The following is a 26110-nucleotide window of genomic DNA, read 5'->3' as shown; positions in this document are numbered from 1 at the left end:
ACGATATTTCATTAAAACATTTAATCATGTTCATATTTACATCTCGCTAAATCGTCAACAGTTTACTTTGTTAAAATTAGGTGTTATTACATGGTCCTATAGGGTGACCTATTTACTGAACAAAGGTATAGTGAGAGATTGCGTTTGCACGATTCGGACTATTTCATAAGATTGCGTTTAGGAATCACTGTCAAATAGGGATGATACTACATGTTCGCAAAAAGGTGAACGTATCCTGCCTCAACAGAGGCTCCCGTCTCCAACACATGCAAAGGTAAGTTAAGTGTTCACCTGAAAAAATCGCAAAGTCTGCCACATGCCTATCATTAAATGTTTTGAACTCTTTACTAAAACTTGATAAAACCTTGATCAAATAACTTTGGAGGAGGAGCTGTATGGCGCTCTTTTAAATCTATGAAGAAAGAGTATGTTCGATTGTACGTAAGACGTGAATCGTGGACATCAAAAACTGCAGCTGATGGAATGTTGCTTGACATGAGAGGATAGTTGACTTTTTGAACGTTGTTGTCATCCCCCTGATCATGCAGTCTTGTTACTCGGAATCTTTATGCATAGCTCTAAATATACATGGTCATCAATAGTCCAACTATTTCTCGACAGTCTTCAAATAATTGAAACTGGACCAGATTTTGCGAAACATTTACAATCCATGTTCTATATTCATTAACAGTTAGGCTCTAACTTGCACGTTGTGTGTGCATGTTTATTTACATCAAGTTTGTGAATATCTACTTGTCTCATATCTTTTGTATTATCACAAGCTGATAATTACTGCTTTGGATTAGAAGTGAGCCCAGATGTGTCAACATGTTGTTTTACTCGTAACTTTCCCGAAGACACGAGTTTTAAAAAATGCGTTTTTATATTTCGACTGTTTATTGTTTATTCATTAAGTCAAGAGATGTTAAAATGGCTTTGATTTTACTGAAATAAGTGTCCACCTCAAAAATAATATTTTGGAATGTCCTCCACGTCTACCACAAAACGTTTGGAAAGCTCTGCTGAGGCTTTGAAAGTTGTAACGTATGACGTTCTTTGACATTTTTTTACAAGGGGCATGCCCGATTGTACCTCAAAAGGTATGGCAGGTGACATGACAGGAAAGTTTACAATTGGAAAGTTGAGGTGATCACGCTTGTCATTCAGTGTTGTAGAGAGTTTTTTTAAAAGTTTTACTCGACTCTTTCAATTCTAGTTCAGTTGGATAAGTCAAAGGAAGGGACTTGGCTATTTGACCATTATTGAACAATGTCCGATCAACGATATTCCCGAAGCTTCAGTATAACCTTTTGATCAAATTCGCTTGTTTTGATGTAATCAATGAGGGAGCATTTCACAAATTGTTTTTTGTGTGAACTTTTGCTTTAAATTTTGACACATTGCCCTGAACTGAACATATCGATGTAATTACATTTATGGTCACCATGTTTAGTAACAAATACCCCATGGATCAAGGAATAAAGATTTTCCTTAAGTTGAAAAATCAAAAGTTTTCAGAGAATTTAACTATGAAAATAAGCAACATTTTATAAAAGTAGAGAAGCTTTATTGACAACATCAAAATTACATGCAATATCAAAATTACAAATACTTTTTATTATTAGCTTCAATATATGGAAAATACATGAATCCGACAATATACCGATATCTCAACAGAGACGTCTATCAATCCGCAACCTGCTGCAGGCGTTGTTATAATGCAACAAACCTCTTTCCATATCCAATAGAAATATCTGCATAAAACAGAGTCAACCTTTGGAACAATACAAAAAATTGAAAGGGATATTGTATATCATTTCGAGTTGAATACCAGTACTGACATCGGTGCATCTCTCTTTAAAAGCCTTGTGCTTTACAGGGAATGTACTCAGGGTGATGTATGTGTAATGTGTGTGTCCGCTGTCATTATTTTCATGTCACATAATCATATTTCAGTAATTTTTTAAGTCCAAACATTCAAACTAAAGGCTTGATTCTGCATATATTGTTGGGTTTACCTTTAAGATGTTTAACTTTACAATCCAAAGCTAAATATGTTTAGGGTGCTTTGTGATGAGTGTACATGTATTACAACGGAACGTATGTAGGATTGTACCTGATTAATACAAGATATACACCTTATGACACTATATACGTTTGTGTGGAGGGGAAATGCAACAGACTTGAAGATACTACATAGCACTACATATTGAATAATATTGTGCAATAAACACCAATAAGTGCTACCACCACGTACATATACATTTTACTAAATAGAATTCACCAATAAAAATTAGAGTTAAATTGAACGCATTGAAAACAACAACATTTGTTGAAAATACAAAACAACCCATACATATGTTAACCTGTAGAACCAATATACCACACAATATGCCGTTTCAAGAACAATCAACATGAAGATTACATATACACCAACTGCAATTTCGTAACATCAATAATATGCCAAGAAGACATCAGACAAAAAGACTGCAAATAACAATAAACGAAACTCCATTACGTACTTAATAGCAGACGAATCTGGCATTGTAACAGAACCTCTTATTGGTGGTGACGTAACATTCGGGGATGACTTGCTAGTGGTACGCAACGTGGAATTTACTGTTGATATCTGTTCCGACTGCATGGGGTTCTTATTTGTTTGCCCTGGCGATGGTCGGCTTGTTGTAGGTTGTCCTGGTGATGGAAGGCTTGTTGTAGGTTGTCCTGGTGATGGAAGGCTTGTTGTAAGTTGTCCTGGTGATGGAAGGCGTGTTGTAGGTTGTCCTGGTGATGGAAGGCTTGTTGTAGGTTGTCCTGGTGAAGGAAGGCTTGTTGTAGGTTGTCCTGCCGATGGAAGGCTTGTTGTAGTATGTGCTATTGAAGGAAGGCTTGTTGTAGTATGTGCTATTGAAGGAAGGCTTGTTGTAGTCGCCCATTGCCAATTGTCCGTGTTGCCAGTTGCCCGAGACGCTGATACATGGGTTGTACGATGTTCTTCGGGTGGCATAGTTGACGTTCGAATTGTTTTTGGTAGGATGTTAGTAGTATGTACACTGTGTGTATTTGAACTCGTTTGGGTTTGCCTGTCCGTAGTAGTAGGTGATCTACAAGCTGAAAACCAAACAACAGGATTGTTACAATAACTGTGTGACACAAAGTATAGTTGTTTTTTTCCTCACGTTCCTTTCGTTTGACCTTTCACTCTGGTTCCATCATGTGTCTTAATATTGAATGTCTTCATTTCATTTTACGATTCGTTCTGGTAATTTCCTGGGGGGGTTATTACACAGTAAAACATGGTAATATCCGTAGTTCGATACTCGCAAAATTATGCACGCCATTTCTTCCATCCCACAATTCACATACATATTCTTTATGAATCACTATCAATTATTGACTATACCAGGTGTTCGCGTACACAATTCATAGGATTAAGTTTATTAAGGTATGATTTCATTTTAAAACGACCAGGCGGTACAGTTGGTGTGACCTTTAAACTATGCAAGTTAAAGTTTTATATTGTATTGATCAAATGTGTATTTAAAATATACCATTTGAGTTGATCCAGACAGCGGGGGAGGTGGAAGCGTCACATATTTCGCAGTCAGATCCAGGCTTTGGCCTCCCGTCCTGTACACACAGCCTGTTGTGAATACAGTAGCCTTCCTAAAGGGCAGATCAACGCATGTATGTAGAACATCTATCTATCTAGCTAGCTGGTATCGAGCTATCTATCGAGCTATCTATCTATTTATCTATCTATTTATCTATCTATCTATCTATCTACCGAGCTATATATCTATCTATCTTTCTATCTATCTATCGAGCTATCTATCTATCTATCTATCTATCTATCGAGCTATCGAGCTATCTATCGAGCTATCTATTCAATGCGGCACATTGTTATCCTCAATTATAACTGACGAGGCAGGATAAGGACCATTTTAGCACTGTAATTGCATCATTATGACTTATGTTATGACAAAATGCATATGAAAGGATACAATGTGTTACAGTGAATGATTTAGACATTTTAGGAAAATATTGAAACATTGAACATTTTAATTTGAACACACAATGCCATTTAGAAAGCGCACAAATGCAACAAATGGTACATTTGGGATAACACTTTCTAAGTAAAGTACAGATTCTCGTACTTTAAGGGTTCTAATTCCGGATGGAAGTCCACCCCCAAAAGGTACGAGAATCTGGACTTTACTGAGAAAGTGTTATCCCAAATATAGCATTTGTTACTTATGATTGTGGCCATTTCAGAAGTCAAACACTTGCAAGTGTAAGAAAGAAACCAAAGGCTAGTTGTCAGCCATTTGAAAATGTCTGATAAATTTTCTACCATTATTGTAACCTTTAAACTTTGACATTTTCAGTTTCCCAAAATACTACTTATCCTACACTTCTGTTGTGCTTGATTGTATCATTGTACCAAGGGAGCCCTGATCAACACCCTAACAAACAATTAAGAACCTTTTTTAAGAAATTAGTTGGCAAATGGTGACAAAAATTAAGCCACATGTAAGAAGGACAAAATATGACAAAAGAGGTTGGTGCTCCGGACTTGTTTTCGCACAACTACACTACGTTTAGATTGAAGATGAAATTCTCTCTCCCATTTCCATGGTTTGACGCATGTACATGCTATGATTATCCTGCTTTCCATGATGTAAAATACTCGAATTATAATGGTCTATGACGTTTGGGTTACTTTCCATGTATCCCACTACATCGGTGTACAAATGGAAAAAGTGCAGAAGCAACTACTTGCCAAACAGATGCTCCTGTTTGAAATCCGGAATGAGATGCAATAGTGCCTGCCATAGCCACAAACCCTGTGCCAGCTGTGACTGAACTGAGCGGTGATGTGTGTGATTCAGACACTCTTTAAGTGCAGATAACACTGATAGATCTGTGTTTTTATTTAGAAAAAAATCCTAAGATCACATATGTGTTTGGTTGTTATTTATTTCAGTTTATTCCCTTAATAATAAAGTTTACTTTATTAAAAACAAAGCATGTAAAACAATACCAATTTCAATTGCTTTAGGCAGAACAATTACCTGCCAATTGCATGAAATGAGCAAGCTGGTTGCCCTTATTGTGAAAATTTTGGGGAATTATTTTTCATTCACAACTATTGCCCATTGGGCTGTTGTACAGATAGGGTGTAACCTATACGCTTCAAGCTCCTTACAGCGAAACGGCGTCACGTAATGTTCATTCACGTCAGATATACGTGATGCACAGAGCCTCAATTTCAACCCATTTTTGTTTGGCAAAATGGCGACAAATAATCGATTCGTATCTTAATGTCCGCTTGTTTCCAAATTGTGGTAAACATGGCGATAAGATTAATGCCTTGTCGCCTTATCCCTCGTGAAATACGGTCTCATTGTCGACTCGACCATGCATAGGGTACATAAAGCCTACAGCTTATGTTATCGCTAATGCCTGGAGGTTTCGTTCAAGTACCTGAATGTTCCATTGTCTAGTCGTATGGTTGACTGTGACACACCTGGAGTCGTAGACCAGCACAACAATTCCGTCACTGTAGATGTCATCAGTATTGGACACGGAGATGTTGTAAGCTGCTACTACGTCGGCCGGAGAAGACGTTGAACGCTTTTTTCGTATCTGGACCGTGCACAACACTTCGCTTATACTTTCGTCGACAGCGGCTGTAGTGGACATTTCTTGATATTCCATGTGCCCGTTTTCTTGCACCTATAACATAGGGCAAACAGTGAACCTATGCATATTGTTTAACGCAATAGCGGCTAAGACCGTGACGGGATCCAGGCCATTTGGTGACAGCATGATCAACCCCACGCCATCGTGTACGAGTGAGGGGGCTTCTGTTCTTGCCTTGGCATCTTATCAACCTCGTGTAACACGGGGTCACGGGGGGCACGGGGGGCCCAGTCGTCTATGGCGCCGCGATTCGCTGTGCAGAGTTGCGTCCCCTTGACACGCCAGAAACCTATGATTGTGGGTTCGAATCCCGGTTCACCCCGATTATGTTTCTAGGTTTGTCAGCACCATACCCGTGCTCGTGGGTTTCACCGAAGTGGTAAACGTCTGAGACCTGCATCACTTCGGGTTTTCCTCCCACATTAAGCTGACGCGCCGTGATATAACTTGAATAATGTTAAAAGCGGCGTTAAATCCAACTCACTCACTCACTCATTCCTGTAACACGAGGTATCAGTGCAAATGTGTTTTTTGAATGGATTGGGGGAACCTGTGATATTCGAATCCCGGTTCGCCACAAATATGTTTCTAGTTTTGTCATTACCGCACCCGTGCTCGTGGGTTTTACCGAAGTGGTAAATACTATAAAAAGCGACGTTAAACTCAACCCTCCCACTCAGTTATAGGATGGAATGGAGCTTTAAATGGACTACATTTACAAATATAACAATAATAAATTTGTAAACAACAATAAACACCGCATTCAGCAATATTTCAAGCCATTTGACGACAGCTTGTAACTAATCGTGTCTTGGTTTGACAAACAAGTGATTGATATTATGAGCAACACCCAACGCCGTCGGGATTTTTGCAGGTGAACATTTGACTTGCCTTTGCGTGTGTTTGTGATGGATGCCACAGTCGGGGCAAGATACGCTCACCTTTTCGCGAACATCTGGTATCATCCCATTTGAGAGTGATTCATGGCCATGATATGGTCGGAATCGTACAATTGACTCCGATCTGGGCAAATACTTTTTTATGAATATGGAAGGGTTTGTCACTTTTTGGAAAACCCATATCACTTTTTAACAACGAAACATGCATACCGCGAAACTTCTAATCAAACACTTCGAGTCAGCTCCACCAGTAAACACTGAACCGAACACAGAGACTTCACGGCAACTACTGTTTCCAATGTCACAGTGACCATCGTCGGCAACGTCGTACAAAACTGGAGGCTTGGTGAGATCCGTGGAACAGTCTTCACCTCCGGTATTAGTGTTACACTCACACGAACCTAACAGAATAGACAGGACACGTTATATATCATACAGTTGTCGATGATTGGACCAGATGAACAACGAAAAATATTACCAGCTGTGACAGATATTGGGGAATGGTTAGTTCGTGATACTGACTGTTATGTTAGAGGCCCGTATTATTTTCTGGAACAAATTATGTTTTTTCGATAACAAAGAAGCTTTCACACACCCATCACTTCTAAGACCCGAGTGGTTAAAGCGTTCGCTCGTCACGCCGAAGACCCGGGTTCGATTCCCGACATGGGTACAATGTGTGAAGCCCATTTCTGGTGTCCCCCGCCGAAATATTGCTGGAATAAAAGCGGCGTAAAACCATACTCACTCACTCACTCACTCACTCACTCCAAGACCCAAGAATGTCAATTGTTGGGTTCTTAATATATCTCACCTGGAAAACGCACGCGCGCACGCACGCACGCACGCACGTACACACACACTGAAATCCATGCATAAGAAATAAAAGTGATCCCCATGAGTATTACCATTCACACACAATCCATTTCCAGAGCACTCCCCGAGACATGACCGCTCTGTGACTCTGTCGAAGATGGACTGCGATGACCCAGACTGGACTTCTCTCAACGCTGGGTTTACCATGACTTCCTTAATGCAAGGTGCCCGGACACTGTCCAGCTCAAGTTGGGAGAAGTCAGTAGACTGGCTCAACTAAGAGTGCAAGACATGGATATTGAGCACTGAGAGTGATAATTAGAATTGATTGACTAGTAATTGAAAATATGTTTTATTTACATACGAACATATGCGAACTAAAGTCATGGTAACGATCGTGATAATCTATCTATTAACCCACGATACAATAAAACGATACAGCAACCAATGCAGTTCTGTTGAGCGTCGGGGTGGTCGGGTAGCCTAGTGGTTAAAGCGTTCGCTCGCCGAAGACCCGGGTTCGATTCCCGACATGGGTACAATGTGTGAAGTCCATTTCCGGTATCCGCCGTCGTGATATTGCTGGAATATTGCTAAAAGCTTCGTCAAACCATACTCACTCACTCTGCTGAGTGTTCGCTAAGGTAATCTACGGCGTAGCCTCGCGGGGTTACTTGAGTGCCAGGATTCGGTGGTGGTGAAAATGAATCCGTTTTGGGCCTGAAATTATTATTCTTGTTTTCCAGCACCTTCCTCATGTCTTGCGATTCACTGTACGGTTGTGGAATGGGCTTCATGGTGGTTCTTCCAACACGTCTGACGGGTAACTATTTTATGATGAGTGTCACAAAAGTGTCTTTACCCTCAATACGATAGAACTCAAATATTTTTGGAAGCGTCGTTAAACCCAACTCACTCAAGCATTTAAGATGACGAGCCCTAATATTTCTAAAGCTGAGCTTAACCGTAGTTCGCTCACTCACATTTTTGACTAAACCATAGTATCGTGAAGGCAGGCTAGATGAGTACTACCTGTCCTATCATTGTAGTGGAGGAAATGGTAGGCGTTATTTCAGTATATCCAAAATGAAAACTTAGACATACTTAGGCATATAAACTGATGCACAACAGAAATTGCATCCTCTTCTCCAAAACGTCAATGCAATTACCTGTATGTCAGTGACACATTGGCTGAGACTAGCGTTCACGTCAACACCAGGAACGTCTTGACATAATGCTGTTGTGTTCGACGATGTGATCAATTGTCGGCAGAATTCATTGGCCCGCTGTTCTGTCCAACCACCTCCCCATTCTGGATCACCAGTTCTAGTTTGCTGTAAACAGACAGTGTGTTCAAATGAAATATGTAAATGTACTGATAACAATTTTAGGGTTAGGGTTAAGACAGCAACCAATGCTTGTCGTAATAGGCGACTACGCTTGCCGTAAGAGGCGACTACCCTTGTCGTAAGAGGCGACTACCCTTGTCGTAAGAGGCGACTAACGGGATCGGGTGGTCAGGCTCGCTGACTTGGTTGATGCATGTCATCGTATCCCAATTGCGTGGATCGATGCTCATGATACCAATCGATGGATTGTCTGGTCCAGACATATAGCTGGAATATTGTGCGGTGTTAAACAACCGACATCAAAACTAACAAAGAAATTTATAAACCTAATCACTTTTATATTAGGTTTCATTATTCATAAACATCATCTCAAAACTAAAAAGGGGGGCGGTCGGGTAGCCTAGTGGTTAAAGCGTTCGCTCGTCACGCCGAGGACACGGGTTCGATTCCCGACATGGGAACAATGTGTGAAGCCAATTTCTGGTGTCCCCCGCCTAGATATTGCTGGAATATTTGTAAAGCGGCGCAAAACCATACTCACTTGAAACTAAAGCATAGTGTTCCGTGTTTATAAACCTCATTGCCTTTGAACTTTTGGTTTCATTTTCTATTCAGTCACCACTAATGTACTATGCGACTGAATTCACTGTTCACAATTCTCTATGTTTATATGCTAAGGTCCCCTTTTCACACTTTTTCATATTTTTCCACACAGAGTCTTCTCGAGTGACAAACCTAATTCTTTTTTTATGCTCTCAGCAATTTCCCCCAATGTGGTGATTTGAATAAGGAAGCAGTTCCAGTTGTTGCTGTGTTCGGCAGAAACATAGATCCAAAATTCTACATGGATTTTGTCAAAGTTGTTGATTTAGAAACTCCAAAAAGTAGTTTTTGGGAAATCCCAAACATTCAAAGGCACCGCGTTACCACTAGACCTATTTGGTCAAAATATCCGATATGGTTTTCAAGATCTGCTCCGGAAACGTGTGCCATGGAAACTCGATTTTTATATCTTTTAAAGTTCCCCAAAAGGCTCCAGTTTACCACTAGATATATCTATGTGCCAAGTTTGGTGAAGAAACATTTACGGTTCTGCACCGGAAACGACATCTGGCACGGACGGTGTCCATTTTAACAACTCACCCTTCTCACGCGCGACACTGGATTCCTTGCACATCGTTTCTTTCTTGCACCAGATATAGTGCATTGTCTTCTAGGAACTGATCTGTATCCTGCCGGCACCGTACAGGTGCGCGATGCGGTCATTGCAGAGCAGGTGATCTTGGTATTGACGCAAGAGCAATACTGGTCCACAGCCGGGACAATGGACGTTATCTGGGATACTACCGAAGGTTCGAAGAGGTTGTTTTGGGGATCGACTCTAAAACAATCACATTGTTCTGTGTATTTGTGTATCAATATACATGAGATTGTATACTAAGTAACCTTAACTGATGCTGTGTGAAAAGTTTGTTCCTAGGCTGCAATGTTGTGGATTGGGATCTTTTATATCCATAATTATTATTGGATTCATACACGAGCCAATACCAACTACCTACATATCATAAGGCTCTCCTCACATCAACAAATCTGACCAACCAACAGCAGCCCAAAATCATAACCCATTTTATTAATGCAAGGGAAAGAAAATAGGAATCCTGATATCACAGTGCCTATTACCTACATGAAGTCAGGCACGATGGTTGACAGGAATAGTAGATTACATTACCTTAGCTGGTGACTTTCAACAGTAACTTACTCCAGGGAGTGATTCCATAATAACATGATCCTGTAAAAACTCGAATAAACAATATATGGTGATATCACAAGCCTGCACACATTTACATGCATATGGAAACTCCTTACCTCCAAGAACTGGTGAACTGGTCAAACGGAGCCAGGGATCCATCTCTTGTCATGTAGTCATCATCTGAAGTTGACGAAAGAATGCCACAGAGGCCTCGAGTCTTGTTCCGGTCTTGGATAGATGGGGTTAAGTAAATATTTAGTCTAGATCCAATGATGTACGCCTGAAGTTTGGCTCCACTAGGAAGGTATACCTATCAAAGAACATATGCAATGAGGCAGTCTGTTCATGGTATTGTTCAGTAATAACTAAAACCCAAATCTCTTTTGACAATTCATTTTGGGAAAAGACATAAGTATATGGAATTTAAAATACCTGACCGGACTTCTCTAAACTAAAAATAACTGAATTGATAGTGATTGCGGGTGTGTGGTGTGTCCGATGCAATTCACTATTTTGACTTGTACCATATGTTCCCGTGTTTTTTTCTGGTGAACAGTTGACTTGCCTTTTCATGTGTTTTTGACACTACCACCGGTGGGGCAGGATAGTCTCACCTTTTCTCGAAAACCTGGTATCATTACCATTTGATCATGATTCATAAACTAATTCTCATGATATAATACAATCGTACAGTTGTACAATCGACTCTGCTTTAAACAGAGATTTCTAGGGGTTTGTCACTTTATTTATTAGATATGTCCATGATCTACATCTATTGATGTGAATATACCATTTTTGGACATTCTGGACTACCTCGTAATACGACCCCCTCCGCTTCACGTCCATGGCCCCTCCCCCGTCTCGGCATGAGGTGTACCCAATGTGCCAGATGTTGGAGGTACAGTGACTCAGCTCAAACACTGTCTTTCCAGATCGCACGGCTACTCCACAGTTGCAGAATCCTAACCCCCCGCAGTTCTCCGTCTCGATTTGCACCTGGAAATTACAGAGCAGTGTTGCTTATGCGGGCCACAGGAGCCCTTTATTCATATACATGTTATTGTTTGTAACCAAACACATAAGGGTTGGACCATTTCATTTCTAGAGGGAGGAGGGACATGACCATGAGAGACAGTATGCCTGTAACCCTTATTTATCAATAATCATTTCCAATCTTTAATTTCAAGAGGCCATATAACAGTTGTTGACTGTGATGAGAAATGACCATAAGCATCATATGCCCTTACTTGGAAACTGTCAAGCAAAAGAAACATTGTTTGCTCCTGAAAACAGAACAAGAAGACACTTGTTTGGTCAAAAGACATGGATTAACAACATCATTCCACATTATGCCATGAAAATCAAGTTGGCCTAAAATGAACCCTATTGCAGTTTGAGATGCATCAGTTATGGGGATGAAGGGTTTATTTTGCTCGGGATATGAAAAGCCGGGGGTTGTTGTGAGGGCTTTCTTTAGCAGTTAGCAATTGTTAGACCGTTTAGGTTTTAGAGAGGGGAGGCGATGCAAGAAAGGTTTACTACAAATGTGTGATGATACGAGGCCAAATCTAAGAAATGACACACGTCATGGACATCTTTAGAGGGTGGGATCTGTGTGATGGTATCTATTTTTGAAGGGTCGACATGGATGCCATCTTTGCTGAAGATATGCCCTATAAGCAGCAATTTGACATTTGCTTGGTTTAAGAGTGAATCCTGCTTCTCTGATTTTTTAAATAATGCCTTGAGGTGATTCAAAAGTTCCAAAATACACATAGTATTTACAGAAATGTGGCTTTGATTGGAATATATTAAATGTGTATAGTTGAGAGATTACTGGTGTGATGTAAACGACCGTTGAAATAAATATGCACTGAATGACAGAGAATGACAACAGAAGGTAAATTTGTGGGGAGAAAAGGCAAAGTTGTGGATGGACGAGGTGGGCACAAGTATAAAGGGAGATAACTCCAGTAGGGTTAGAACAGTACAGCTTGCAAATAAATCAGCTCGCTAAGCAGACGGGCTAACCACTCTCTCTGCTGGACCCTAAGGAGACTAGAGTTAATTAAGGCCATGTCATAGCATCCACTAGCTGAAGATCTGCGGGCTGGATAAATGGGCCCCAGCTGTGAAGCAGACAACCAGCATAATAGTGCTACCATTTTGCCAGTTGATATGGATAGTGCCCACCCAAACGACGCCAGCAACATGAGTTTTATTCATACGGAATAATGACAAGCATTGACTCTGAAATGTACATGAGTGAGCATGAAGGCTGAGCACATGATTTAAAAACAGCGTTTAACCAACATGGCTCGGAAGGCAAGAGAGAGTGAGAAGTGAGTGAGTTAAAAATTAACATTGCATCAGCTTTGTTTTACCCATATAGCGACAAGTGAGAAGTGAAGAGATCTGACGTAGTGAGTGCTGTGACGTGGTGGTGATGGTGGCAGAGTTAGAATGTCAACATAGACATGTGGCAGAAGAAATATTATGGTTGAAGAATTGGTGTTAGCATGTCAATAACCGCATTTAGCTGTTTAGGGCTAAATGTAATTAGTATGTAACGCCAATTCATTTCTTTATTGCCTCTGAAATGGTGTGCAGAAATGCCATAGGAGCATATTTCAGTTAAAGGGAGGTGATTCCATCCAATAACACCATCAGGTGTAATTTTGGTCGACTCGACAATGGGAGAGGGCCATTCCACAAGAACTGGGCTGAATGATATTGGCTTCAAACATTGCTTGCACTTGTCTGGAACATTATTTCCTGATGGGTGCGTTTTCCCTATACAAATGGAGTCTAATGGGGCTGGTGTCACCTGTTTCTATTTTGTCATGATGTAAGTGACTGTGTCCTAGTTCTGACCAATCTGAGGCAAAAACTGATCTTTGTGATTGGAGACATGTATTTTACTGTATACTTGGACTTTCAATATTTTTTAAATGCTTTGGGGTACAAAAACTCCACAACGTTCATGGGTATTATTATTGTTCATGGCTAGTTGTGGCGTTGGATGAGGCCGCCGCCTCACTAATGACGTCCACGAAGTATCGGCTGTCTCCCGTCCAAGAATTTCACTTCAAACTCAAGTTCCACTGATCTGGGTAATGTTGAACGTATATTACTCAGGAAACTGTTGTTGTTGTATTTAGGCGATTGATTTTAACACTATTCAGGGTTTTGAGCCAATGTGTCCAACTTTCAGTTTGTAGCGTTTCTTTTTTTCGTCAGGTTACATCAAATGTTATGTTACTTATGTCCACCCTCCACAATCATAGTAATTGAAAAGTACATTCCCCCAGTAGATGTGTGTTAGAACATGTCAAGTTGACTGGGTTTTGCTACACATGGTGTTGTAAAAAATGTTTTTTTATTTTTTTTTTATTTATAAAATGCTTTATTATACTGCTATTTTCATTGCTCTCTTTCAAACTAACCTATATTGTATATTGTTTGTATTGAGTAAACAGTGAGAAAATTTTAACATTGTTTCCATAGATTGAATTTGAAATGTGCCGTAAAAAAATACCAACTCGCTTTTCAGAAGAAAAAAGTACAAATAGCCACTTCAGTCATACAGGTACCAGGATATGACCACACCTGTCATACGGGTACCAGCAAATAGCAACACCAAGCATACATGCATGTACCTGCATATGTCCATTCCATTCATATAGACACCCGGATATGACAATAAATAATTGTTCATAGAGGCATACTCTATTTAGGTACATTCATTAGGTTCGCAAAAATACATTCTGCATATTTCATTTTGAATTACCTCCACTGTGTCGGTAAGATGTCGGTACAATGTGAACACGCCAGCCACGTCAAATCGATTCCTGTAAAAACAGATATAATTACTCTTGAACTCATTCATACTTCGGCAAAATGTGGATTTAGAAAAATATGTGCATTATGACACTGATGACTTTTGGTAAGTTTTGTTCCGATACATTTGATAAAGCACATGCCACACACCATTTAAAACTTCACAAACCTATGGTCCCCCGCCTCGATATTGCTGGAATATTGCTAAAAGCGGCGTAAAACCTCACTCACTCACTCACTCACTCACTCACACACCTATGATACATTACATACCTTAATCCATCAAATGTTCTTAAATTAGGATCGTTTGTGGATGAGCAGTATTTCTGTTGAATTAGGGCTGTGTCTCTCTCCAGTGTCACCTACAACATAGGTTCCACATGTTTTGAAAACTTCAACTTGCGGTCAAGGGCTCAGAAAGATCTTCAGCAATAAATGTAGCAGGCCGGCAATAAAGGCCTTGTTATTTGTGAAGATAGATCTGACTAACTACTTGCAGTTGATAGACGCGGCCCAGAAGTAGCTTAAGAGATCAGTAACATGACAAAATATATGAGTGTTGTCTCATTTTGCTCCTTGGTTCAGGAATGTAATTAGCATGCATGATGGTTTACCGTAATATTTCCAACATGATATTCTTTCCAAAATGGGAAAGCAAAACTGTCAGGAATTTTCACTTTCAGTGTTGTAATGGCCGATTGTCGTCCATACTCTGGAGTAATTCTGCCTAACACTGTGATTGGTGAACGCCTAGACCAATCAGTCGCGGGTATGTTAGGAATGCCACATCGGGATTGGATGACAGCAGCTTGGCCACACCCATCTGGATCAGCTGTCTCCACCTCTACAGTAAACTCGCATGGTGTCATCAGAATCCGAGTGATGTTGCCACAACCGAAAGGAACTGTCATCTGTATGTGGACATTTGTCGTCTCTCCTTCCTTTAGTACAACTTCTGGTTGCAAAATCTGGAGAAGGGAAGTCCTTGAATAACAAACTATAGAAAAAATACCGTTTGAAACAAGTATTTTTTTTTAAGATGCTTATGAAAATATTGCACCACTTGCTATCTAATGTGCTAATGTGCTAATGCAATAAACAAAATTACCAAAATGAGGGTATTTGAATATTCATTTCTTTGAATTCATGTCCTTTCAAAATAGGCAACTTAATATGTATTTTCAGATTTAAATGTGTATTTAAGGCTTAATTTTCATGACACAATTTGCTATGCTGCTACTGATTCAGTATTTGATTGTACGAAAATGTATTGTTACCGATTACCTTGATTCCAATGAAGTCCACATCAGAAAAGGAGTGATTCCCCTTCGGCAAGCCTTGAGCGAATTGAGCTCTCACAGCACAAGACAACTAGTGATGAAGATCGGTAACAATTTAAATTTAAAAAACCTTTGTATCATACTCCCATTTAATATTCCGGGTGGTGGGGTGGGGCTGGATGAGGGTGTAGGGGTGTGAGTGTATATCGCTAGTAGGTTAGTTAGAGACGGGTGATGATCACTTTCGGTCACTATTCCTTTGAGGATTTCGATCGAACCAATTCTTCTTTTTTAACTACAATGTTGTTCGACAGAAAATCAAATCACAGCCACCTCACGCCACCACCACTCAGCCCCACCCACTATAGTATATCAAAATGATCGGCCCAGCACACACACACACACACACACACACACACACACACACACACCCATCTTATAAATATCATTCATCTATAGGGAGGTTTCGTGTATTCTGACTGTGGATTCCTGAATTTGCAAAAAACCCTGACTTACTTGAAAGCACGTACTTGTATTAGGAATGATAATAAACATCGACATAAATCATTTCCATGTATTATTATTTCCTTATAATATTATAAAGGTTTTTTTGTAAATCCTAAGACATACATGTACTGAAACAACAACAGGTTTTGAACTTACGTTAAAGCCTGCTTTTGAAATGCCATTCGTTTTAAGAATAGCCTCTGTGAGGGTATTGTTGGCAACATAATCAAATCCACCCGAGGTCCATTCCATGGGATCAAAGGTTGTTGTGAGTACATCGTTAACATACCAGCTGGTTTCGTACCATAGCTTCTGCGTAGAAGACCGGTTGAACTGACATCGAAACAGTAACTCACTAGAGGCAAACCTGTGTTTTAGACTTGTGTTGATGGAAGGACTTGCAGTAAACTTTGGAGCAGCTGGACATGTTCGAAACATATATAAAAAAAGGAATTAAACACAATATATGAAACTCAATCTACAAATGAGCTCGTACTTGTGATTGAACCAAATGGACGTGCAAATGAACATGGTTTGTGAGTATGACCCATATTGTAAAATGTCGGTAGTATATACTTATGTTGATGTACGTGTAAGACTAATGCTGTTTTTAAAGTCACAAAAGTGCTTACTTCCAAAAGAAAAATTGGCTTAAGGGTATTCGATTATATTCCACTATATCCTACTGGAAGGTATTATCGCAATTTGGGGTCTCTCAAAGTAGAACAAATACGATAATGGCGTTATTTAACCTAAGACACATAAAGTTAGACACGATAATGTCCGTTTATAATGTTAACATGAAACTATTCAAAATAGTTAAATGACCTATTTGATACTCGATCTACCAAGGGTGGAAAACATTTTTATAATATTGCCTACCTGATACCAATAAAAATATTTGCTTTATAATTACCTACAGAATCCACTGAATAAATATTTTGACATATCCGTTTCAGTCAAGTACAATGTGAAGATCAAATTTCCAGGGATAGAGTATCATAAGTACCATTATCTTATGTTGTGTACACATTACCACTAAAGATAATACTCACCTTACAAGCGTTAACACAAAACACATTGTGTGTGCAGTAGTGTGGGAAATATTGAGATTATATCTTTACGAGAAATATACATCCTTGCATAAAGAAAAATATGAAATGCCTACACAGTGTCAACAAGATATTTAAATCACTGTATACAGATGCCTAACTGTCCAGTAGATTTAGTAGATTTAATGTCACACCCTCATTGAGCAACCACCTTGTCGGTTTGTTACAAATTCAATACCCTTGACATAAAACATATTACATTGTTGTGATCAATCTATCTAATGTTTGCCATTTGTATGCTACTGTCATATATTGTCGCGGCAAGGTGACTACTGAAAAGAATTTATTGATGTCAACTTCTTTATTATGAGGAACACAACATTGCGGAGTATATGCTTACTCCTTTGTCAGGTATATACTCTGAAAAGTTGCGGTCCTCATAATAAAGAAGTTGGCATCAATACATTCTCTTCTTTATCTGTATCACTTCAAAGACTTGATAATGGCTACTGCTACGTAATTTCCCGTTATTCCGGAGGCATGTGTGGATGACAAGATAATTCTAGCATGCTTTCTGCATGCATTTACAGCTAATACGTTACATCTTAGATTCATTCGACGTGGAATTTTTAATTTGTTCTCATGCGACCCAGTATGTTTTCCCATAATATCTATGGCTTGACGCATGCGTGATGAGTGAATGACAACGCTGGACACATGCATGCATGCTGGAGTGTATTAATGATGGCAGTTAAAAGCTTAATCTGACTAGTTTGGTATTAATAATCATCCCTGTAAATGATCAAAATAGATAATAAGGTTTTGAACAGTTTACGATGCTTACCTTTAAGAATAAATAAAACGGTATTATCGTTCGTTTATACAAAGGCAAAATATGAAGAGATACATTTGAGGGTAATATTAGGGTATAGATGCATTTATGTCAACCTTCTCAATATGATTTTCCCATTGCGGCTTACCCGAGTCAATGTGAGAATTGGGAAATGTTGAAACAGAAACTTCATGCACGAAGCAAACATGATCGAACAGACTCAAGCGGATGCAAAAACAAATATAATGTAGCTGCTCTTGCACTCTTCATTCACACTGTCTGTGTCTGTGTGTGTGTGTGATATGTGTGTGTGTGTGTGTGTGTATGTGTGTGTGTGTGATATGTGTGTGTGTGTGTGTGTATGTGTGTGTGTGAGTGATATGTGTGTGTGATGTGTGTGTGTGTGTATGTGTGTGTGTGTGATGTGTGTGTGTGTGTGTATGTGTGTGATGTGTGTGTGTGATGTGTATGTGTGTGTGTGTATGTGTGTGTGTGATGTGTGTGTGTGATATGTGTGTGTGTATGTGTGTGTGATGTGTGTGTGTGATGTGTGTGTGTGTGATGTGTGTGTGTGTGATGTGTGTGTGATGTGTGTGTGTGTGATGTGTGTGTGTATGTGTGTGTGATGTGTGTGTGTGATGTGTGTGATGTGTGTGTGTGTGTGATGTGTGTGTGATGTGTGTGTGTGTGATGTGTGTGTGATGTGTGATGTGTGTGATGTGTGTGTGTGTGTGTGTGTGTGTGTGTGTGTGTGCTGCTGCTTCTACAAGTACAGACTTTACTCGGATAGTAGTGCTGCCCAACATGAATACCCCACTCAGACACAGTCTACTGACTCCGAGCTGACCAGTCCTTGTTTTAGCCCCTCAATGCCGAGCGCCAGACAGGGTAACTACAAGTACTATCTTTAAACGTCTTTTGGTATGACGCGTTTGGGAATCGAACCACCAACATTCTGTTCTCCAGACAGACGCACTATCCACTAGACCACAGAGGCGGTTTCATTCGTATATGAGCTAATCATCATTATCAGCAATATCAACTGATTCTAAAATATCAAAACTACAGACTTATAAACTACATAATGTTGATGATTTACTAATCCACATGCATTTCAGTTAGTTTGTTGTTTAGACCTTAGAGATAGACAGTTACCACGAGCACGAAGCTGACGCTAAAGTTAACACAATGTCATGGCCGAGTATGTAGTGATGGTTAATATGAGGTTGTTAACCCCAAACTGCAATCGTGAAACAGCATAAATGAGAAACAATATGACTGTCATGCTGTAGACGAGAATTCTCATGGTAGCCCATGTGGTGGTTCCTGGTGGCAGTAGTAAGTCATAAATGAAACTCAACGAACCGTTCTTAATTAAACCCTGGCCCTGTAGATTCAGCTGAAACCGCCCAGCTTCCGATCCCATTCTGACGATGAAGGTAGAATAAGGTAGGGAATGGACGTACAAAAGCTAGAGCTACATGTTTGCTCAGACTTACTGAGTACTCTTAACACAAATTAAAACCCCATTAGTGGGGTTCATATGTTAAATTCCTTGTTGCAGATATCGTTGTCAACGTAGTGTAATACTACTGCTGGCAAAAAGGTTTATGTTTGCCTGTTATACAATTGGTCATTTTCATACAGCTTACTCATCTAACTGTAGGAATGGGTGATCAGGGACCTCTTGCACAAAGCGATCTTAGCGCTAAGATGATCGTAACTCCCATACTTTAACATAGGCTTACAATAGTTGTAGCGCTAAGATCGCTTTGTGCAAGTGGGCCCTGGTCTCAAATTTGTTGTACACAGGTGCATCCCCTAGTCGTGGCAGAATCCTTTGACAGTTGGCTCGAATCCCAAGTTATGATTTGTGTATTGTCATCACCTTGCCCTTACCGGTGGGATTCTTCTAAGACTTGCATCCCATGGGACTTTCTTCCCATATTTAAGTAACACGCCTTAATAGCTGAAGCATTGTTCAGAAGGCCGCTTTACCAAACTCACACACTGGTCAAACTGGTTATATACACTACCTTCTGGATTTGGGGCTGAAACAAATAGTCAATCATTGAGAATTTACAGACAATATTGGTACTTTCAGTTAACGTTCACCAACAATAAAAAATGGTGTCTCTATATCAACAAAGGATTTGCTAAAATTAACCTTGCATATACATGAAATATAAAAAATGTTGGTAGTATAGTTGTAATTGTACAAACGACTCTGCTTTTAGCAGACGGTTTTGTTATAAATATGGAAAGGGTTTTGGTGGTTTTATGTAAATCTTCTGTACGCTACATTCAATAAGGACCCGTGAAGATTCCGGGGTAGAATAGTTCGTCAGCAACTCATGCTTACCGTAAAAGGTGACTATGCTTGTCGTAAGAGGCGACTAACGGGAATCGGGTGGTCAGGCTCGCTGACTTGGTTGATGCATGTCATCGATCCCAATTGCGTGGACCGATGCTCATGCTATCAATCACTGGAGTGTCTTGTCCAGTCTCGATTATTTACAGACCGCCGTCATATAGCTGGAATATTGCTGAGTGCGGCGTTAAACAACAAACAAACAGTCATTGAGAGATTACTTCTGCTGTTACACTGCTTACCGACACAAAAGCCCGCTCTGTATATCGGCGGACGTTTCAACAGATACACCTCGTAACCATCGCAGTCTTTCATATCGATGTAAAATTGGCGTTGGCAGTCGTCGGTTGTGGACTGGACGCACATCTCTGCTACCGACCGGTTGTGTGCTGTGGGAAGGGGAGACATCAAACGTTCCTGCTATACTTGTAAATTTCGATTCATTAAGCTTAAGGTTAGGACCCGCAAGTTTCAATGTTTTTTTTTTCTCTGGGAAAGTTCGTTGAGGGGAGGAGGCAGGAACTGTAGTAACTATATAATTAGCCACTTTATCACTTTGTGTTTAATGTACCAATTAGTGCAATGGGTGCATAACACTGGCACTTGCTGCCCACCCAAGTGAGTAGTGTTACAATGCGTACATGCGTTATGATGTTGGCGAAGGAGGTGAGGTGAGGTGAAATTGGGTTTAATCGTCGTTAAGATTATTGGATGCTTATATGGCGACGTGCATGCACAACCTGTGTGTGTGGCTGCTTGTACTAGTCCGGACTGTTACCGATTTATGGTGCTAGCTCACTGAGATGCCATGCCGCAGTTTAACATGAATAACCCCCTCAGACACAGTATACTGACTCCGAGTCGACCAGTCTTTGTTTTAGCCTCTTAATACGGAGCGCAAGACAGGGTTACAACAAGTAATATCTTTTAACGTCTTTTGGTATGGCGCGGCCGTGGATCGAACCCCGGACCTTCCGGTCTCCGGGCGGACGCTCTACCATTAGACCACGGAGGCGGTCTTGTTGGCGAAGGAGGACATAAATAGATAAATACTGTATAAAGTATTTGTCTATTTCTTTACCCCTGTTTGGTGTGGAAATATGGCGCAATATAAATGGAATTATTATCATTAAGATTATTATTATGTACAGATTTAAAAAAATGAAGCATAGAGGGTTTAGGTGATCGTGGCACATCATCAGCTCAGGGCCCTTGCCCCCCTCTACACGCAGCCCAGACAGCGAATGGGACTTCTCCCATGAAGCGCTGCCTTGTCAAACCAACCCAGAACCTTTCGGAGAATGTGAAGACTCCACAACACTGCAGCCTTCTGGATTTCCCAGATTATCAGAATGGCTGTATTCCTGGTAGCCAAACCGGGTACTCTCCCAATGTCAGTCAACAGATTGGGAGTTACCAAACCTAAGGCACCGAAACCAATGGGGAGTCGGACAACTTGGTACTTGGGATGCAAGCGTGACATTTCGAAAGCAAGGTCCGCATATTTGCCATGTTTTTTCCTCAATCTTGTCAATCACATTAGTGTCAAAAGAGACAGAAAATTCAATAATATAAATTATTTCATTGGATTTATGAAACAGGACACAGTCAAATTTATTAGCCTGGATAGGTCTGGGTCTGTTTACGAACCTATTCTAAGGGATTTTCACAAGAGGATCATGAGACAAATAAATGTGTGCAAAAGTGCACAATTTAATTCTATTGTGAAGAGACTCCACGTCAATGAAACTGAGCCCTTACATTATGAGAAAAAAATAAGCGATCGGGGTAAGAACGAGGGTGGTGTGATCTATTGTCTGACATGCTATTCAAAACTGACGTATTTTACTTACACCGCCTCCACACGGGAAACCAAGTACCACACTTCAAGAAGCCCGGGGCTGTGTCAAGGAGTAGATACCGGACATTGCCGTACCAAGCGTCAGTTAGGTCGTCCCTGTCATCAATTTCCGTATCACCAGCAGACAACTGATTGGTTGCACCTCGACGAGTGGTATTTGGAAAGGCTTCGAACGTCACACAAGGATCTAACAACGACATATGTGAATGAAGTAGACGAGTTACTCGCTGCATAATAGACCCGAGTCTATTAGATATACTTACCTCCCTCTCTCAGAGGCAAGTGCGTCCACTACCCTATATCTAAGTCTAGTTTCCACATTGCTATTTCAAGCCTACCTTTCTGTGCTATAATATGAGAGGACTATCGCACATATCGATTGTCCAATCAGAGAACGTTTCACAAAATCAACATCCGTGTTCCGAAAACGTGGTCGCTGCTTTAGCCAGATCCATCGCCTATCGAATTTGCGATGACATTATTCCAAGAATTAAGCTGAGACAAATATTTTCGAAGTGGTTCAAATTTTTCGCTAAGTATTTATATATTTGAGCGTAAATTTCATTGTTTTTTTAACTCAGACGACTGAACGGTTATAACAATTACTGAGATGCAGTTCTACTTTTAGACGATCCCCCGCTCGGTGTTTCTTGTTGCAATGTTACTTATTGCTGTGTAGTCTCATGAAATCCGACAGTAATAAGTTTCATTACTGTTGTAATCTGTTATACTGTTTGTCTGTCAGGGATGAAATCCCAAATCCTTACGTTATTGTAGTCATCTTTGAGAAGCCATTCGAAATAAGAACAGCGATCTAATCGGATATGGCGTTTTCATCACATGGGACACAACTGGTGTTCTGCACATGGTGGCGCTACGATCGAGGCGACAACAGTAGGCTTGAAATAATTTAAGAAAATAGGCTTTGATACAGGGTAGGGGACACCCTTGTCTCGGGAGGATGACGTAACTTTGACTGTTCCTATCCTGGGCCCAAATGCACAAAAGGATCTTAGAAGTGAGTTTAAATATGAGTCTAAACTAGTCTCCCTGGTCAATGTTAGAGTATGGGAGTTAAGACGATCATAGCGCTAAGAATGCTTTGTGCAAGTTGACCCTTATAGGTGGTTAGGCTAAGAAGGATTCAGGTTCTCATTAACATCATTACTCCCTATACAATTGAGTATACATGAAGACAAAATTATTTACCAGATTCTGATCATTATCATCCCTTAATGTTAAAGGTTGTTTGAGCCATGGTGGTGATTAGTGTTGCGATTGTAAAGAATTACGTTTGAGCCAAATTCAAATTCTGACACGAAAAAATTGTGATCTCAACAATTGCAAGTAATCAGTTAATGAACGTATGCATCGCCACAAACATATCTCACCTGACTGTGCACGTATGACATGCCCTGCCATTATGGCAAGTGAACAGAGCGTCTGTAGATATATCATCTTCCACTATGCCGCAGCAACGCCTGCACCGAAGACACATGTATCATTCAATGGAGATAGACCTATAAAGACATTTGGGCCAAACATCCCAAATATGAGTAAATGAGTGAGTGTGGGAATACAAATACACTGCTTTCAGCATTTTCCAGGAATAATACAGGAAGAGATCTGAGGTCCATGGGTTTGGTTCAGAGTCAAAGCTTCAGAACAAACAGTGGAAACATCACCCTACCATAAGTACAGGCAGCGACTTAAGTTGGTAATTTCAGGGCTTTGGTTTGTTTTAGACAGTAAGGGGTTAATCATGACTATCTGCATTTGGGTCAGATTATCAAAGGGCAAAATTACACATTACAACGTTAGTTGAGAGAAACTATCACGGACAAAGCTCGGGGAAAACTCCGTTTATGTGTGCAAGTACTTCAGGAAAATGTGCCTGTCCACAGGTCACAAGTGGCAGTGACTTCATCTGCAGATTGTGGCTTTGAATTACCTCCCAATTCCCCTTCCCTCCTGACCGAACACCCTCTCACTTTTATCCCTTCGTTGACCACACATCTCATCTACATGGTAGAGTTTATATCAGTGACAACGAGGTGGTTGCCGCCATCGAGGCCTTTGGGGGAAAACGAGATGAAGACTGGACCAAGAATATTGTAGTCAAAGGATATTATTTGGAGAAACGATTCTCGATGTGAGGCCACGAATGTTTCGACAAACCTGGTACGTCTACGTATATTCAGTATGAATGCATGAGTGATAGATGCATTCCTACTTTTTTCGCAACTTTAGCTTCTATGGTTTTAAAGGCCCTTCATTCCAACTTCTACTGTGTTTCCTACATGCTACCGGGTCTAAAGGCCCAATCCTAAAGCGTGTGCATTCTGGTATTCCTGTGCCATGAAAGGAAACATAGATGGATACCTCAGTTTAGCATGTATACCCCACTCAGACACAGTATACTGACTGTGATGACCAGTGCTTGTTTTATGTTTTAGCCCCTTAATGCCGAACGCCAGGCAGGGTAACAAATAGTACCACCTTTTAACGTCTTTTTGTATGACGCGGCCGGGGGATTGACCCCATCCCCCACCCCCACCCCCGACATTCCGCACTACGGGCGAACGCTCTACCACTAGACCACAGAGGCGGTCTATGAGGACATGTTCAAAGTGTGTACAAGGATCTTAGAACTTGAAAACTTTGTGAAAAGTTCGCCTTCAGTCGAGACGAGGTAACAATGAAAGTATGGAGTTTTTAAATCCAATGTGTGCAAACTCACAACTGCGTTGGTAGTCTTTTCTTGATACATTCAACAATATTCACAATCACAGCATTACACATAATCATATTTAATTGACATGACCAACAATAGGGGTATTTCAAAGCACATGCCAAATTCAAAGTAGAAATGAAGTTTGATCCAAGTCAACTTACCCTATTCACAGCCACCAGTGATAGCTTTGCCCATGTACGTTACAACAAGGAAGTCTTAAGACCCTCCTTATATGATATGTCTTCTCGTGACGTAATGTCCAAATTTACTGATCATGTGCTTGGGATTGACACACAATATGGTGTGTTCGCCTGTATCAGTGATTACCTGTGACGTGTACTCGGTGGATTACCCCCCTGAAGATCCGGGTTAGAATGGTGTGACAAACAAAAAAGGTTATAATGCATTGAGGGAACATTTCGTAGAGCTCCTTGTAAATGCACAAGTATCAGACATATCACATATGAATTACACCCCCTTGAAGATCCGGGTTATAAATGGTCTGCATGGTGGTCAGGGTGGCTGACTTGGTTGATGCATGTCATCGATCCCAATTGCGTGGATCGATGCTCATGAAGTCAATCACTTGATTGTCTGGTCCAGATTCGATTATTTACAGATCGCCGTCATATAGCTGGAATATTGCTGAGTGCGGCGTTAAACAACAAACAAACAAACAAATCATATGGTATGAGGGAATCCGGCCCTGTTTGTTCACAACATTGATTATTGACGGCGGCTGCCAGAAGGAAGGAATTGATACTCCGAATGTCAAGCATGCAAGATATCACTTAATACTTTGTTTGCTTTATCACAAATAAACTCCTAGAAAGGGTTCACTAATTAAGGGGATCGGATGATGCATGTCATAGTCTCTCAGTTGCATAGATCGATGCTCATGATGTCAATCACTTGGTTGCATGGTTCCGACTCGATTATTTATTGGGCTGGAAACGGCGGCGTCAAACAACAAACAAACAATCGACTAACACATGTTGTCGGTTTGTTGTGTAACACCCCAGAGGTCATGGAGAGCGGAACGTCGGTGGTTAAAGATGTTAAAAGATTATACTTGTTGTTACCTTGTCTGTCGGTCGGTCTTAAGGGGCTAAA

At 40.5% G+C, this 26110-nt stretch overlaps 1 protein-coding gene across 1 annotated transcript; it reads right to left on the bottom strand.

Moving 5' to 3' along the window:
* Window positions 1–1642: 1642 nt before the first annotated feature.
* Window positions 1643–25189, bottom strand: LOC139477386 (von Willebrand factor D and EGF domain-containing protein-like). The gene is made up of 19 exons (XM_071259947.1): window positions 25159–25189; window positions 23655–23744; window positions 22256–22450; window positions 20645–20791; window positions 20068–20082; window positions 16304–16566; window positions 15645–15731; window positions 14975–15328; window positions 14634–14722; window positions 14311–14371; window positions 11334–11516; window positions 10637–10830; window positions 9914–10151; window positions 8591–8755; window positions 7514–7697; window positions 6816–7006; window positions 5488–5739; window positions 3552–3666; window positions 1643–3111 (listed from the first exon to the last, which is right to left on the bottom strand). Exons 2-19 carry the CDS (start codon window positions 23719–23721, stop codon window positions 2453–2455), a joined length of 3459 nt encoding a protein of 1152 aa, XP_071116048.1. The 5' UTR covers window positions 23722–23744; window positions 25159–25189; the 3' UTR covers window positions 1643–2452.
* Window positions 25190–26110: the final 921 nt, after the last annotated feature.

This window comes from Haliotis cracherodii, unplaced genomic scaffold (assembly GCF_022045235.1).
Source record: "Haliotis cracherodii isolate W230 unplaced genomic scaffold, xgHalCrac1.p SCAF_33, whole genome shotgun sequence".
In the NCBI taxonomy this organism is placed as follows: domain Eukaryota; kingdom Metazoa; phylum Mollusca; class Gastropoda; order Lepetellida; family Haliotidae; genus Haliotis; species Haliotis cracherodii.
Note: the sequence above shows the minus strand (reverse complement) of the source record. Positions and strands in the feature narration are given on the sequence as shown.

What these genes read in the sequence shown, in the direction of transcription:
- LOC139477386 (XM_071259947.1), bottom strand. Translation starts at nt 23,721, where the DNA reads ATGATATATCTACAGACGCTCTGTTCACTTGCCATAATGGCAGGGCAT. An exon ending in CAGTTCACCAGTTCTTGGAG is followed by an intron (nt 10,152 to 10,636) that starts GTAAGGAGTTTC and finishes TGATTGTTTTAG; the next exon opens with AGTCGATCCCCAAAACAACC. An exon ending in AAATGGATTGTGTGTGAATG is followed by an intron (nt 7,007 to 7,513) that starts GTAATACTCATG and finishes CTATTCTGTTAG; the next exon opens with GTTCGTGTGAGTGTAACACT.